At 43.4% G+C, this 18064-nt stretch overlaps 1 protein-coding gene across 1 annotated transcript in view; it reads left to right on the forward strand.

Moving 5' to 3' along the window:
- Nucleotides 1-8734: 8734 nt before the first annotated feature.
- The window catches only part of ERICH6 (glutamate rich 6), a 34012-nt gene continuing 24682 nt past the window's right edge, over nucleotides 8735-18064 (forward strand). Inside the window, exons 1-4 of the mRNA XM_027092831.1 lie at nucleotides 8735-9047; nucleotides 9850-9907; nucleotides 14375-14466; nucleotides 17793-17855. Coding sequence (XP_026948632.1) covers nucleotides 8735-9047; nucleotides 9850-9907; nucleotides 14375-14466; nucleotides 17793-17855 — 526 coding nt within the window. The remainder of the gene's footprint in view (nucleotides 9048-9849; nucleotides 9908-14374; nucleotides 14467-17792; nucleotides 17856-18064) is intronic.

Raw genomic sequence — 18064 nt, forward strand, 5'->3', positions numbered from 1 at the left:
CCTTTTATATATGTTCCCATCCAAAACAAGTTGCCACTTTACATAAAGGACTTCTACTTCCACTACTGATGGGCTAGGTAATTTGGACCAACTTGCCCACTGAGGACCTCTCCGAAAGCCAGGTGCAATTAATTTTAAAAATCTACTTACAGGCATTGAAGAGCTAGCAAGGCAGGTAAAATAAACTAAGAAAATGGAGAAGGGGGAAATCCAGAGATGCATTTGGACTTGCTACTTTCCTGGGTACTTGCCAATTCTAGAAGAGGCAACTGAGAGGCCAAGCAAGATTTCTGACAGCCTTAAATGGGCTAAGGGAATAAAAAAAAAAAATAAGAGTCTAAGCCCACCAAGTCTGGGAGAGAGGTGCCGGTAACCCCACACTTGAGACTGGGACACTGAAGGCTGCATTCTAAGCACAGGTTGAAGTGGAAATAGATTAACCCTTGTAGGGATGCAATCTAGCATTAAATCATGGCAATCACTGAAATTGGATTAAGGTGATCCTGCATTACGAGCTCTTCTAGGTTCCTTCCTACAGCAAATGTAATTCCTCTCCAGAGACAGATTACATAATCCTAAACCTCAAATTACTTCTACAATTTTTTCAAATAACAATGTCTGGCATGTAATAAAAAATAACCAAGTGACAAGATTACATGAACAATAACGACAACAACAAATGAGCAGAAAAAGAAACAATAGAAACAGACCTAGAGGATTCTGGATATGGGAGCTCTCAGACATAGGCTTAAACATAACTATGCCTACAATGTTAAAGGAGACAAAAAACGGGCTTCCCTGGTGGCGCAGTGTTGAGAGTCCGCCTGCCGATACAGGGTTCGTGCCCCGGTCCGGGAAGATCCCACATGCCGCAGAGCGGCTGGGCCCATAAGCCATGGCCGCTGAGCCTGCGCGTCCAGAGCCTGTGCTCCACAACGGGAGAGGCCACGACAGTGAGAGGCCCGTGTACCACAAAAAAAAAAAAAAGAGAGACAAAAGACAAGTCTGAAAATTTCAATTCAAAAATATTAAAATATGAAGGACAGAGAAGATTTTTTAATGTATATTTAAAAATATACATTAAAAATGAATTAGGAAATTCATTTTTAGAATTAGGAAACCATGTGCCAACCCCTGATTATGGCGAGAGGTTTCGAGAGATCCTCCTGATGGAAATCCCATGAAATGGGGTCTCCACAAGGAAGGAGTAGAGAGAAGAAATCTCAGCAATCACTGTCCACCAGAAGGCTTTATAACCACGAGTACCAGATGCAGAGCAGACAGATCGTGAAATTAAACCAAGGGAAACGTGAACTTTCATAATGTTTCCATATCAAACTCATCCCTAGTATAAAACTTCAGCTATCAGATTTTCCTCTCTGCTCAAGCCATGTTCTTTTCCTACACAAACCCCTGCTTTTTCTTTTGTCTCCGGAAGCCCAGACACTGTTTGCAACTTTTCTGTTCTGCATTCGAAACCTAAGCTCCCACAACTTTTCTACTGCACCATCCAGTGAGATTTGGAAGGAGCTTCTGGGTCAGCAAATGCGATGACGGGACAGACCAGAACAAGGCCCTAGGCACTGCCCTCAAAGACCTGAGGTTATTTTGCATCTGGAAACAGCAGAACACATTTCTACTTCCTCCTCCATCCCCTTCTCCCCAACTTCTCTCTGCTGCCCACACCCACCGCTCACCCCGGCTTCCACCAGTGCCCACAGCAGCTGAAAGGGGAGCAGAGAGCTTCCCAGCTGCTGCGAGGCCTCCCATACTGAGCCAGGTTTGGGCATGGTTCCTCTCACCTCCTGAGGGAAAGGCAACCCCACAGGGCTACAGCTGAGAGGGAAGGGGACTTTAGTCCTCCAGGCCACAAGTTGGGGATATCATGAAAGCTCCCCAGCGTGATTATGGGTGTGTACTTACTTTTCAAAATAACTCGGGTAATATTGTAAATACACATGTGTTGCAAAATATCTATATACAGGTATACATAGAGCTGAAGTTAAAGGACTTCTTCACTCTGCCACCCCACCCCCATTCATTCCTGCTTCCTAGAGGAATTTGTTTTTAACATTTAAAACAAAAAGCCAGCCCTCTCCTGCATGAATGTGTATGCGTGTGTGTTTATCTCCATCTGTATCTAGGGTGCTGCCTGCCGTACCTGAGGGGCATCACACGTGTGTTTGTTCCTTTCTTTAGAGAAGTTTCAGCTACTGAACTCTCTAGGCTAGAAGAGAAGATCACTTTTAACTCCGTCATCTATCGCCATATCACAAACCATCCCCAAACGTAATGACTTTAAAAACAAACCAGGACACTCACCATTTTACTTCGTTTACAGTTCTGGAGTTCAGCTGTGCGGTCCTGACCTAGGCCAGCTGGTTCTTCCCTGTGGTCAGCTGGTGGGTAGGCTGGAATGCCCATTCACAGGCAGCTGGCTGGCCGGCTGACTGGTGGAGGCAGGGCCCACAGCTGCAATAGCTGGGCCGGGCCCCAGCAGCCTAGCCCAGGCTTCAGCACATGGAGACTTCGGGGTTCCCAGCAACAGAAACAGGCAAGCCTCCCAAGGCAGGAGTGCTTTTGTACTTCCGCTTACGTCACGTGTGCTAATGCTCCATTGGCCACAGCAAATCACGTGACCAGAACCAACTTCAAAGGGTGGAGGAATGGACTCCACCTGTTGAGGGGAGAAGCCTCAAAGTTACAGCTACATTACAGAGGAGGGGAGGGAAGGAATTTGTAGCCACCTATTCAAGACCACACTCCCTAAGGGCATATGGAGGGCAGCTGGGAATTCCTAGGGATGTCTCTCTGAGATGCTATTTCACCTGGTCAGAAGGGCAAGAAGTTCAGTGTCTAGGGGAAAGGCACACCTCCTTTTCAGATTCTTCGTGCTCTGAGTGTTTAAGGGAAAACTCCTTCCTCAAGGGCAGAGCCTGGGAGAGAAGGCAGACAGTGGTTCTGGGTCTGAGAGGGGTGGGTACTGGGGCCTGGTCTGGGGCAGCTATGATGGGAACCGAATGGGATAAGAGCTGTAAGTTTGTGAACCCAAGCGAGGGGCACTCAGCAACCAGGATGTGGCTTATCCTCTCTGGAAAACTCAGGGCATCAGCCTGCGCGGTTGAGATAGTGCCAGCCAGGCAGGTAAGGGCTTAAGTGATTAACTTGGAAAAGACAGTGAGCGTGACCACTTTCACACGAAGTTCATGGAGAGGCTTATATTAATTATACATATTTTAGTTAATGTTTAGTCACTGAAACTTGTCCTAATGTGTTTACGTCATGAAATTTGTCAAGCTGTACACTTATAATTTATACACTTTTCTGCATGTGTATTTTATTTTATTTTTTCTTTCAATAGTTTTATTTTTTTTACATTTTTATTGGAGTATAGTTGCTTTACAAGGTTTTGTTAGTTTCTACAGTACAGCAAAGTGAAACAGCTATACGTATACATATATCCCCTCGTTTTTGGATTTCCTTCCCATTTAGGTCAACCCAGAACATTGCGTAGAGATCCCTGTGCTATACAGTAGGTTCTCATTAGTTATCTATTTTATACATAGTATCAATAGTGTTTATATGTCAATCCCAATATCCCAATTCGTCCCACCTCCCCCCTTTCCCCCTTGGTATCCATACGTTTGCTCTCTACGACTGTAGACTGCATGTGTATTTTAACTGAAAGTTTGCATTTTTAAAAATTGCCCCAGGTTGATCATAAAAGCGCCAAGGACACGAAGTTTTTCTGGTTTTGTGAAAATAGCATTGCCCTGGGAACCAGGTGACTTGAGTTTTAGTTCCCATGCAGCCACTAACTAGTTTTGGGCTAAGATAAAAACCATCAAGTATCTTTGAGTCAGAGTTGTTCACCTGTGAGGTTAGGGGTTATTTTAAATTATACCTAAAACCCATTTACTTTTATGTGATCCATCTACTTTTATTAAGTATCTACTAGGCCCTCTGAACACAGTGGAGGACAAAATAGATACATTTCCTGCCCTGGTGGGACTTAGAAACTAGTGAGTGCAAATAGACAAATGCCTGTGATCTGTGCAATCTCTGAAGGGAGTAGCATCAGGGGCGATGGGGGAGGGGGCACCTCCTGGAAACCCTGAAAGGCGAGTAGGTGTTAGCCAGGTGAGGCAAGGGGAAGAGCACACAGGAGTAGGAACACATGCTGCAAGCCCTGAGGGGAGAGGCACACGGTGGATTCAAGGACTGCAAAGACATCAGTAGGACCTGAACACAGGAGTGGGTGAGAGTTTAATGAGACATCACTGGAGAAATAGGGCCACAGCTTATTAAATCAGCCCCCAACCAAACCCTGGCTGCCCTGTTCACTGATACCATCATTGATGGGACAAGGTGAACATAGCAACACGACCCAGACTCCTGAGACACCCTCAGAGGTCCTCTCCTGAACCAACAGGCTGTACACCTTACCCTCCTCATTAAAGCTGCACTAGGAAATAAAGCAAGACTTTTAACCCCGTGGCCAGCTGCTCTCGGATGTCCAAGGCCTGGTGGGTTGTCAGCACTTACTGGAACGTAAGGATGAAAATAAAAACTATAATCCAGAAAACAGAGTAAAGAGCAAACCTGTGCATATCTCCCTGCTCACAGATGTTGCGCCTCTATGCTCTTCCCACATGTAACATTCCTATAGGGTCAGCCATCATTTATTCAGTTACTCATTTGCTAAAAAATTCCAGACAGTAGGGAGCTAACGAGTGGAGGAGAATCCGACTTGGCAAGGAATTTCCAATCAATCTGCCGCTTCCTTCTCAGCCTATAAATACACTTGGGTATTTATCATCTATGCCTATTGAAATCTCTCTCTTCTTAACCTTCTCACTTATTTTTTGGATCCATGACAAGCTTTGAAAGGGGCCTCCACATGGCTGCCTCTGGCCACAAACTTTAATTTCATTCTCATTGCCAGACAATGAACACCCTAAAATGTGAACAGATCATGCAATATGTACAGTGTGCCAGGAGCTGTTCTAACTTATTATGTATATCAACTCATTGAACCCTCGTGAGCAGCCGATAAACCAGTTTCAAAGAACATTAGTGCCCACTTCATGCGCTTGTCAGGAAGATTAAAATATTATTTTCATTTTGCAGATGTGGAGACGGAGGCCTTGAGAAGTCAGGTATCTTAGCCAGGTAGTGCAGCTGGTCAGTTTGGAGGCCAGGATTTAAACCCATGTCGTCTTGCTCCTCCAATCCATGTCCTTCATCATGTCACTGTTGTCCTTCTCAATAACACCACCTGCTAGGTGCTTGGATGGAGTGACAAAGAGTCCTCTGGGAAGACCACAGTTCAGTTCCAGGAGAGGAATCAGAGACTGCAAGGAGGAAGGTGGCTTTGAGCAGGTTGTGGCCGCCATGAAAATAAACACTTGTACCCTTGCTTTCTCCCAGCCCACATCCTGATTCCCATTCTGCTGAGGACTCTGGAAACAAACAAACTTGCCTCTCCTCAAACAAGCCACTTCCTTTAAGTAGAAGTGGCCAGCTGAGTTTCATGACTTTTAGGATCCCTTCCAGCATCAAAATGTTTTTATTGCCCAGAAAAGGGTTGGGTAATTTTTCAATCCATTTATCTTAATTGTATCTTGACATCTCCACCCATACTTCCCTGCGCTGGCCCCCTTTCCTACCCTGGGAGAGCTGGAATGCTTTTGAATGGGTTTCACTCTCCTCTCCAAACACCCACATTTTCCCCTTCCTTCCAAAGCAGCTCAAATATCCTCTCATCTGTGTTGACTGCTCCAATAGCCTGCAAGAGCTCTTCTTCCAACAATATTCTGTGTGTTTTCTCTCCGACTCCCTGAAGTGCATGGCAATTTTGTGCCTCTCACCTGCCGTGTTCTGTCCCAGTGCCTGAGAGCTTGCCGGACCCTTGCCCCATGCTCAGGTACTGCTGGCAGGTAGTGAGGGCAGGACACACTTCTCCTACTCACTCATGGCCCAGCACCCAGCAGAGAGCTGGCTCATAGTACTCAATAAATATTAGTTTGATCTGATAATCATAAAATATTGCTTAGTGATTCTCGACTCTTAACTTTTCACTTTCTGCTTCCTTGAAAGCCCTGTATTCGTCTCCACATACATCTTAGGGGTAAGTATTATTATTCCCAATTTACTCCCAGGGAAACTGAGGCTGGACAATGTAGGGTTATTTAGCAGAGATTATACAAGGGGACTTCTAGGCCTAACCCTGGTCACTTAATATAAGGATCAATCCAGACCCTTTTCACAACATCCAGATGTCCTCAGCCACACAGAATCTCAGTTGGCATCCTTTACTCGGAGCTGAAGTCAAACAGCAGGAACAGAATCCCTCCCACCAGGAACCCTTCTCAGTCTTAACAGGCTTTTCAAAAGAAGCTGAACTGGACGGTGAAGTCATAGCTTCCAGTCTGAGTAGTAGGTAAACAGATGTCCATTATATTATTCTGCATACTTTTTTGTGTGTATACAAATATCTTACACAAATTTTAGCAAGTATGAAACCAAGCAGGATCCTGCGGGACCCTCCCAGGTACAAAAGTTCTTCTGTGTCCCCTGTTTCTTGTTTGTAGAAGAAGGCTTTAGTCTCCTAGGAGCCTCCCCTGAGTCACAAAAGCCTGGTTCAAGAATTAATGATTGAAAGAATGTAGACATGTAGTGACAAAAATAGCAATTAGACCTAGAGAACTGGTAACAATTTAAACAGGAAATCGGGACTTCCCTGGTGGTGCAGTGCTTAAGAATCTGCCTGCCAATGCAGGGGACACAGATTCGATCCCTGGTCTGGGAAGATCCCACAAGCCATGGAGCAACTAAGCCCGTGTGCCACAACTACTGAGCCGGCGCTCTAGGGCCTGAGTGCCACAGCTACTGAGCCCGCATGCTGCAACTACTGAAGCCCGCATGCCTAGAGCCTGTGCTCCTCAACAAGAGAAGCCACCACAATGAGAAGCCCATGCACCGCAACGAAGAGTAGCCCCCGCTCGCCACAACTAGAGAAAGCCCGCGCGCAGCAACGAAGACCCAACGCAGCCAAAAATAAATAAATAAATAAACAGGAAATCAGCCAAAGAGCAGTCACAGAATCTTTAGTTCTCCCTGAAGGACATAGATAACAATACCTGAGACACGTTCCTGAGTTGTTTTGCAGATACTATAACCACCAAAAGAGGGAAAAAGCTAACTGCATGATGACCAGACTGTAGTCATAATATAAGCTGCTCCGTTCTGAGCAGTACTGAACCTATGGCTAGCACCATTCCAGGGACTGGCCTCAAGAAAATGGCAACACACCGATCCTGGAGCTGAAGATTTACTGTGCTTAAAACAATCAAGATGACGCTGACCAGACCACCGCATGACCAGTTTCAAGATGATGGTCAGAGCTGACTGTGCTGCTCTGCACATAGCCCCGGCCTGCACATCCTTGGAGCTTTCCTTTAAAGGCTCTTGCACTCTGATCTGGCCATTGGGGGATGGTTTGGGGGACACTAGTTCGCCACCTCCCCAGGTTGCCAGCTTCCTGAACAAAGCCCCTTTCTTTTTCCACCTACCCTTGCTTCTTGACCATCGACTTTTGAGCAATGAGCAGCCAAACCCGAGCTGGTTTCTGGCTCCGGGGGTAGCAAGTACAATGAGCTGAAAACAAAGCCCCAGAAAGACGCAGGAGATGCCTTGGTGGCCAGATGCCTCAAGCTTTTTCCACCTCCTGGATGGATGGATGAAACAAGCATCAATCAGACCCTGGACTAGAGCAAGGCACTCACCTCGGTCGCAAAAGGTAAGTGGCATCAAAAATCTCACTAATCAAGATAAACAATATTTAAGGCAGTGTTTTAAAAAACCAAGCCAGCAAACTACGACCAAGGACCAGTGCCAGCTTTTGTAAATAAAGTTTTATTGTAAGCTCCAGCAAGCACCCAAACGCCGGCATCAGCACTACCAAGAGGCCTTACGGGTGCCCATAGCTAGTAGCCACGCCCCCTCCCCAGTCCAAAAAGAAAAAGACTGGCTCCCCAATATTTTATAATAAAATTAAATGGAGTATGGTCTACAAAAATATTGAAATCATTATGTTGTACAGTAGAAACTAATACAATATTGTAAGTCGACCATACCTCCATTTTTTAAATTTTAAAAAATTTTGAAAGGGCTTCCCTGGTGGCGCAGTGGTTGGGAGTCCGCCTGCCGATGCAGGGGACACGGGTTCGTGCCCCGGTCCGGGAAGATCCCACATGCTGCGGAGCGGCTGGGCCCGTGAGCCATGGCCGCTGAGCCTGCGCGTCCGGAGCCTGTGCTCCGCAACGGGAGAGGCCACAGCGGTGAGAGGCCCGCGTACCGCAAAAAAAAAAAAAAAAAAAAAAAAAAAAATTTTCGAAAGACTGTCTCCAAAGGAGCTGAGAGAGATTGGAAAGGAAGATCAGTTCACGGCAGGCCGCTAGGGTTCTCCGAGACTCCGGAGAGCAGGTGCGAAAGGAGCTTTCAGTGGTCCTAGTTCCCCCCATGGTCGCTCCGTGCCTCTCCGCCCCTCTCCCCGCAGCGCCAGTCCTCCGGGCTGAAGGGTCCTGCGACTTTAATCTCCAGACTCGGGGGCCGCGCGGCCGGCCGTTGCCCAGGCAGACGGACGCACAGGAGGCCTTGCGCGCCCCAGGCCTAGACCCGCCGGTGTCCCCTGCGCTGGCCGCGATCCCGCTTCCCTCCCGCCGCGGCCAAAATGCACTCTAATCACAGCTTCAGAAAGCCCGAGGAGGAGGACGAGGAGGACGAGGAGGACGCGGCGGCGGCGGACCAGGAGGACGCGGCGGCGGCGGACCAGGATGGGGGGTTCAGCGAGGAGTACTTATGGAAGCTTTTGGCCTTCGGAGATGGCAATGAGGAAGAATGGAAAGCCTTTCGTCCCCGCTCAGCCAGCGTAGTCAGCCCCAGCTTGAGCCCGACGCCGACGCTCAGCCGAACGCCGAGCCTGAAGTGGAGCCAGACGCCGGTGGCCAGCGAGAGTGCACCCTCCAGCACCTCCTCCCCAAAAAGTACCGTTCCCCGGCCCGCCCAACCCGTTCCTCGAAGGCTTCCCTGTCCCTAGGGGAGGGCAGGTCCAACTCCTCTAGAGCCTCCGTCTACCCGGCAGTCTGTTTCCAAATACACACAAGACTTCACACACACCCTTATCTCAGTCCCTCAAGACACTGAAATCTTGGCTGAGCGGTTGTGATGGTCCACAGTTGAGCCTCGTCAAACTGGAAACAGGCAGTGCTGTACGGAGTGCTCATTTTATAACACTTCGTGCCTTCAGTGACCGCGTCCTCTTACATTCATTCTCTCCCCCCGCCGCCCCCCTCAAACACGAGCGCGCGCGCGCGCGCACACACACACACACACACACACACACACACACACACGCGCGCGCGCCCCACTCCTGAAGAAGAAGTAGTGCTTTAAGGGCGCTCTGCTACTGAAACAGCCCAGCCAAAAATAATTCACTTTTGTGCTTAACTTCCGGGACTGAAACCACTCCAGCCACTTCCTTAAAAAGAGAGGCACAGCAGCTACTTACAGTAGATCTGTCCATCTCCCAGCATTGACATTTTGGTCAGGATCATTCTTTGCTGGGGCCGCGTGGGTTGAGGGCAGTTGGATGGACTACACATTACAGGATGTTTAGCAGCATCTCTGGCCTCCACTTCTGACCATGCCAGTTAGCCCCTACCGGGCTCTGTGACAATCAAAAATGTCTTTAGACGTTGCTAAATGTTTCCTGGGGGGCAAAACTGTCCTTTTGAGAGCCACTGGTTTAAAAGGAATGGCTAAATTGTTTAATGTTTCATTCAACAGGTTTTCCTAAAATATTTCAGACATTTAAAAAAGACATGTCTGAAACGGATTTAGATAGGTAAGAAATTGTTTTCAGTGTTCTATATTATTATTTTTTGAAGCTCATGATGTTTACTTTTGGAATAAACATGTCAGGAAGTAGAGTAAAATCATCCAGGGCATTTACAACCAATTTATTCAAAAAGGTGTTTTTTAATCTACACTGTTAGACACTTTGGAGGAGATAGATAGGGTCCCTGCCCATCACCGGCTTATTATCTACCTGTAGAGATGACATGTCTACTTACTAATATAGCATGAAATCATAAATGTCATGTGCACAACAGTAAGTGCTATGAGGCTGTAGGACATAAGTCTCTATTGGCTAAATTTAGGAGTGATCAGGGACACCTTTGGTGGAGAGTGGAAAGTACGGTTTCTTTTTCTTGTTGTTATTGCTATTAGCCTCCAAGCACTTCTAACTATAATAGGAAGACACCAGAGAAACACATTTGGAACATCTTTATCAGTCTTCCCCGAAATCTCACACCAAACATGGGTCCACAATCTCACATTATTGTTCACCTAAGTTTTGCTTTTATAAGCAAATTTCCATTTTTAAGCAGAAAGAGAATTGTTCTGCCCCACTAATATGTTTTTATTTATCCAAGTCAACATTTTAATAATCTAATATATGTACATGGTTAAAACATTAAAGTAGACAAAACTATAAAATTTAAAATTTCTGTACCCTTCTCTGCTCCCACTTCCACTCACCCGAGTTAACATATTGTTAACAGTTTGTTTCCAGTATAATTTAAATAGCATATTTTCATTCCTTGATTTATTAATCTTTGACATAGCTACTGACTTCCCACCATGAAAGCTGAGGAACGTAACACACTACTTCCCTCCTCTCCATTTTCAGTAGTTAGATTATTTTTACATTTTCTAACCTTTAGGACTTGAAAGTATTTAAACCTCTACTTCTTGATTTATCAATTTTAGTAACTATTAACTCTATTTTGAAAAATTAACACCTTAATGCACTTCTACTTCCTTCTCTCTCTCACCCTTTCCTCTCCCAATTAACAACAAATTATGTAACAGACTTTATTAAAATATATAATATATAGTCCTATAAAGTCATATTACTTTACCAAGTTTTATAGTGTTTGCATATTTTGTAATTATAATTAGCTCTTAGTGCTTTGGGTACAAGTTGATTCTAAAAATTGAAGACCAATAACCAATACTTACAATTTCCTGCTAAGAACCCAATGATGTGACTGCATTCATGCATAAGAAAATGAAATCCTATGTCTGTAAAACTTGGCTCCTAAAAGAAGAACTTCTCAACTCTCAGTTGTTTTTAGTTGTCTTCAATTTTTCTGAGTTGGGCTCAATGGCCGTACTTTCTTGTTTTCCATATTGTTTTCTTTCTTTTATTCCTTTTCTTTTTGCTGGAAGCTCCCCAGGTAATTATTTCATATTGATCTCATGCATAGTCAAATTTCTGAGTTCTCGCCTGTCTTGAAATTTCTTCCTTTTGCTCTCATACTTTATTAATAATATAACCTGGAATAAAAGAATAGGTTTAAAACCATTTCCCCTCAGAGCTCCGAAGACATTGCTTCATTGCCTTCTAGTATCCAGTATTGCTGATCAGTCTGATTTTCAAACCCTTCTAATATTTATTTCCTCCCCTTCATTTTCTCTATTCTTTCCTTTGGAACTGCTACTAGCTGGCTGTTGGACTTCCTGGATATCTTCAAGATTCTTGGTGTTTACATGCTATGATGTAGGCTTTGTACAGAATTTTTTTATTGGGGGATTCATATAATTTCCAAGAACCGATTCTTACTCTCTGAAGAGGTGTGTGTGTGTGTGTGTGTGTGTGTGTGTGTGTGTGTGTGTGTGTGTTTAAATCTCTTTGAGGGTACTGTTATAAAATACTAAAGTTCTCATTTGTTCTTTGTATTTCTTCTTTTTTCTTTCAAGATCACTTGTTCTGTTTGTTTTTCTTGGTCCTTCTATTCCATGCTATGGATTGTCCTTCAGTGACTGGTAATCCTTGGTTATCCAATTGTATTTATCAATGAATGACTGACAGGTAGCTGAAACTAGGATACGAGTCCTGCAGCCAAGTAGTTCTGTTTCTTGACTGGGCTGGCAGGGGAAGGTTGACTGTGAGTCCTGCGTGGGTGGGTAGGGCAGTCACAGCCAGCTTCCTGTGGGGTGTCAGCAGGGAGCAGGCAAGGTGGGTAAGCCCACTATTACTAGTTATGATAAGGACACTTCACTGTGTGGCTGGAGTTCCTCATGCATTTCTTTCATGGGACTCTCCCTGCCTCCTCTTTCACCCAAGCCTATTGGGTAGGTCCTGAGTAACTCATCCTGAACTCTGCTTCTCTTTCAGACCTAAACTTCCCCAGGCAGGCTTTTTAGAAACCAGTTCTTTGGGCTTCATCCGGAAATAAACACAACTGCTGCCAACTGCCCCGTGTAAGAGGAGAGGAAGGGGTCTGACTGGCCAGCTGTCCCATGTTCACTCCTTGAACTACCCTGATGACCATCTCCAGCCCCCTCCCCTGTGCATTTGGTCGAGTCTGGGCTAGGAGCTTCTCAGGAGTTCCCTTTGGAAGAACTTTACTTATGTCTCTTATCTTGAGCTGTGGCGGTCTCTGCTCTAGTTTTCCATCAACCTGAGGCCATTTATTTTCTTTCTTTCAAGGACTTCTTCAATATTACTTGGCTACTGACGACACCGCTCTTGTTTTCCAGGGCTATTGCTTGTTTGTGGGTTTGAAGTGTTAGTTCAATAAGATCTTGGAAGGAACGGGAGAATTGTGTGTTCAGGTGCCATCTTGACCTGGACTTTCTATCATATGGGAACTTCTCTTTCCTAAATCAAATTCTTAATTTCTCCTCATAAATCTTCCTAAGAAGATGCTTCTTCTGTACTTCAAAGCATTCTCTGGTGAATTTGGTGAGATTGTGTTTTTAAGGAAATCTGTCCTTGAAAGAAACAGAAATGCAACCAATATTGGCTCAATTTCCACTTTTAATTGCCCTATTACTATTCTGGGGCAAACTTTAGGAGGCAGATGAATCTGGAGAAACACAGGTTTTGGAACCAAATAGGTCTGGGCCCCATCTGCCTCTGCCATGTTTGATTTTGAGAAGGCCCCCCAGAGCCTCGATTTCCTTGCCTATAGAAAAGGAATACTACCTGCTGTATAGCACAGGGGACTCTACTCTACTCTGTAATGGCCTATATGGGGAAAGAATCTAAAAAAAAAAAAAAAAAAAAGTGGAAATATGTATATATATAACTGATTGACTTTGTTGTACACCTGAAACTAACACAACATTGTAGATCAACTATACTCCAATAAAAATTTAAAAAAAAAAGGAAAGGGTATACTAGTTCCTACCTTGATTGGTTTTTGTAAAGATAAATGAAGTAATGTAAGTAAAGCAACTACTATGTATCTACTACAACACAGTAAGTTCTCAGGAAATGTTAATTTTGTTCTTATCGTCCAATGTCTGCCATCTTTACACAGAATTTCAGAAACAATCTTTCATGTTGGTTCAAGGGAGGCAGAGACCTAGATGAGTTATGTATTGATTTTGTTAACTACTGTATTGGGAAAACACTGAAATGTAAAATGTTGTCTAGGGATTGCTCGTCAATGTTCCTTTACTCTTGGTCCCATAACTTTTTTCCATGGGAACTTAGACAATCAGGACTCCCCCAGACACTTGTTCAGGTGGCTTCTGCAGAGGAGTTCTCAACACACAATGTTTCAAGGAACAAAGCACCAAAAAAGGAAGGTGGAGACATAAGAGAACTGAGAAAGGTGAAAAAGTGACAATCCTAAAGTTGACTAAATTATTTGGGAAATTTTGTTGGATAATTTTAGAAGAGCCAGCAAATTATGGCAAAAAAAAAATTGAAATTCAAAGAGGCAAAGGAACTTGAAAAGCAATAGGTATTGTTTACTTGTTACCAGTAACAGTCATTTTAGCTAGTAAAAGTCAATAAATTCCTGCTTCCTATCATGCAGATGGTAACTAACTGGTTAAACTGCTTGTGGAAAGAATACAGATTGCTTAATTACAACGCATTTAACTTCAGCCCTTTAAAAAGAGCTTGGATTATTTTAAAGCTATTTTAAAATGAACAACACGTTCTAATTTAAATTCAAGTAAATGTTTAAACACACATACCATCATCGCCACCACCACCACCACCACACAGCACAGATAGAGGGGTAGTAATTTACTCCGTGAGAGAAATAATACGGTATTGGGAGCCTCCAGGATTGAGAGAGGAGTGCTTTGCAAAGAACAGATATGATGCAAACATACTGTGCCTGACTTTACTGAAGACACAGAACGGAAGAAAATATTTCAAAGGAAAAAGAAATCAGGATCTTCTAAGAACATCTGTTATTTGATTGTTAAATGTACTAGATTTAGAAGAACTGCTAACAACTCTATAGGTATGCTGAAAACTAACATTTTGTCTAAATTTCAGGGCTGTCTATCACAATCTGTATCCAAGAATTTCAACATCAGTACAAACAGAAGAAAGCTGGCTTCAAGAATTGTCAGGCACGCAGCAGCTGAGTGAGTAGTTCGGTTTTTTAGCTTTTGCTGGGAGATGGGATTGTACACTGGAAAGGGCACTGGTGTAAATGGCCAGGAGAGCTAGGATTGAATCCCAGCCCCAAAACAAACTAACACCATGACAACTGGGCAAGTCACTTAACCTCACTGACTCTGTTTCTTTCTCTGTTGGCCTTAATAATCCTTCTGCAACAGGACTGTTATGGAGATCAAAATGAAACTCAACATTTAAACTCCTTGGCACTGAGCCTTTAATAAATGGTAGCACCTGTGTTCACATCAAGACATAATCTGTCATCATATTTTGAAACACATCTTTATTTTTTATTATAGAAGTAACAGGCGTGCCGTTTTTAAAACATCAAACCATTAAGAAAAATATAATGTAAACATTAAGTTTTTAACTTATCCCAGTATATTCCTCAGAAGTGATCATTATGAATAGCCTTTCCTTTCAATTTTATTGTTTTATGTTATATCACTTATTCATGAGATGTTTACTGAGCACACACCAAGCACCTGTCATAGGTCAGTTTCCTGTTCTAAGGTAACAGCAATGAATAGAGCAGACAAACCCCTTGTCTCAATGATCTTCTATTAAAGTATGGGAGGTGGAAGTAATAGTGAGATAAATGATACACAAAGTAAGGAAATACACAATATCTTACATAATGTAAGTGCTAAGGAGGAAAATAAAGCGGGGAGAGGGATGGGAAATGTTGGGTAGATGGGTACAAGCTTACCCAGGATGCTGAGGGAAATCTTCACTGAGAAGCTGAAATATTTGAGTAAAGACCTCAAGGAGGAGAGAGAGTGATAATGATCTCTGGGGGAAGAGTGTTCCAGGCACAGGGAAGAACAAGTGCTTCCTTCTGGAACAAGGAGGCAGCCAGCTTGGCTGCAGTGGGGTAAGTAAGGAGGTGAGCCCTACGGGATAAAATGAGAGACAATGAGGACCAAATCTTACTCAATGAGAATGAAGTGGGAAGTCACTGGAGGGTCTGCACAGAGGAGTGACACAATCTAACATAAAAATTAAAAATTTGGGCTTCCCTGGTGGCACAGTGGTTGAGAATCTGCCTGCCAACGCAGGGGACACGGGTTCGAGCCCTGGTCTGGGAAGATCCCACATGCCGCGCAGCAACTAGGCCCGTGAGCCACAACTACTGAGCCTGCGCATCTGGAGCCTGTGCTCTGCAACAAGAGAGGCAGCAATAGTGAAAGGCCTGTGCACCGCGATGAACAGTGGCCCCCGCTCGCCGCAACTAGAGTAAGCCCTCGCACAGAAATGAAGACCCAACACAGCCAAAAATAAATAAATAATTTTTTAAAAAAATTAAAAATTAGATGTATAATTAATATTAATATATTAAACCTAATATTAAAACATGTTAATTATTCCCAAATTAATCTATATATTCAATGTAATTGTGATGAAGTTTTTCAATGGAGTTTGACAAGTTGATTCTTTGGTCCTGCTCTGCAGCGTTCAAAGATAAGTTGAGGCATTTTCAAATTTTTAAGAGTTTATTTGAGCAGATGTGGATTGGAAACAGGTAGCGCCAAACCAGAAGTGGTTATGTCCACAGACAAGAGCTAAGGAGAGGTTTTTATAGAGAAGTCGTGGGAGCAAAGCAAGGAAATCATTTGGCTGTTGCTCAAGGTTGCATTACAGTAGGTCACCTACATACGAACGAGTTCCATTCCGACAGTGTGTTCGTAAGTCCAATTTGTTCGAAGTCCAACGAAGTTAGCCTAGGTACCCAACTAACACAATCAGCTATATAGTACTTTACTGTAATAGGTTTATAATACTTTTCACACAAATAATACATGAAAAACAAACAAAATATTAAGAAAACATTTTTAATCTTAACAGTACAGTACCTTGAAAAGTACAGTAGTACAGTACAACAGCTGGCATCCAGGGGCTGGCATCAAGTGAGCAGGCAAGAAGAGTTACTGATTGGAGAAGGGAGATGAGGTGGGAGGTGGTAGAGCCCCCTCATCTAGTGGCTTCCTTGTTTGATTAGTTTAACAGCAGGAACCTAATGTACCTTTTCAATTTTTCATATCTTTTTTTGTAGGTTTTTTTAATAGAGAACTGATATGCACCTCTTATTAGTTTATTCCTAGGTGTTTTACAGTTGTCTTTTATTGATGTAATAATTGGAATCTTTTTTCCTATTATATTTTCTAATTGGTTATTGTCAATGTATAGGAAAACTATTGATTTCAATGCATTAATTTTGTATCTGATTCCCTTGCTGAACTTTCTTATTCTAATATTTTATCAGTTAAAAGTCCACTAGACAATTACATTTCCTGTGAATAACAGCAGTTTTATCTCTTCTTTAATTTTTTTTACTTAGCAGTGTATCAGGGACATCTTTCCATGTCAGGAAATATTGATCTAATTCCTTGAAATGACTATGTAGTATTGCCTTATATACCTACAGTTACTGTGACTTATGAATACATCTGATTGTTAGATGTTGCAGGGTTGTTTGGTTTGGTTTGGTGTTGTGTTTTGACCTCTTCCCTATGACAAATAATGCCTTAATGAAAGTCTTGTTCATTCGTTTGTTTGTTTTTTAATACCTGTGCTGGTATTCCTGTTGGGCAAAATGCCCAAAACATATTTTTAAATTGTTCAGGTACTCAACATATGAAGTATGTCATTTTCTGAAGCCCACCTGTTTCTCCAGCACCAGCCCTGGCTATACAGGGAAAATGGGTCTGCCCTCTTCCTTTACCTCTGTTTCATTGTAGGTTGTTCTGATTGGTTTTTCATCATCCCAGTCCTGTCTGCTTACCTTTCCAGATATTTACTCCAAGCGGCTCGTGTGTTGATAGATGGCTGTCCTCCCCATTTCCAGTATTGCCCTGGAATCTGCAGAGGGAATTATTCTGGTGGTTTAGTTCACTGTCTTGAACTGGGAACCGCCCTCTCACCCACGCCAGCACTCTTCTCCCTGAAAAACCTTTTGCAGAATAACAGTTATAAATTAGACAGAATAGTAATTTTAAAACGCAGAACACAAAAGGGTCTGCAAACCATGATTATAATCAAATAAAATATGCATTCGTGTAACATTCTAAGACTAAAAAGAAGGAAGGAAGCATTTTTTAATGTGATTCATTAGTGGTGAGTCTTCTCTGTTTTTTATTTACTGTTGACAAAATGTTATTTGGGAAAAGGCAAAAAAAAATTAAAAATAAAACACAAAAAGGGCACTTATTTTTCCAAGAGGCATATTTTCTTTTCTATTAGACTTCTTTCATCCTCTGTCAGGACTGATGACAAATGTACACTCTTTTTACAGAGAAGGAAGTGCCCTCTGTAGAGAAGGAAGATGAATCTGAAAATCTAGCTTCTAAATTAAGAGGTAACTGGATGTTTGGCATCATCCCCCCTGCTGGCAAAGGCAAACTGCCCTTAGGGAACCAGCCTTAACTTGGACGGTGTCCAACCCCTTTAGAAAAGAGCTCCCCTAGGAGTATATGCAAGAAGGTGGTGAAGGTAGGGTTTCAGGGCGTTTAGACAGCACGTGTGTGTGTGTGTGTGTGTGTGTGTGTGTGTGTGTGTGTGTGTGTG

This window comes from Aethalodelphis obliquidens, unplaced genomic scaffold (assembly GCF_003676395.1).
Source record: "Aethalodelphis obliquidens isolate GAN/ISIS:26980383/991018 unplaced genomic scaffold, ASM367639v1 scaffold81, whole genome shotgun sequence".
NCBI classification, from domain to species: Eukaryota; Metazoa; Chordata; class Mammalia; order Artiodactyla; family Delphinidae; genus Aethalodelphis; species Aethalodelphis obliquidens.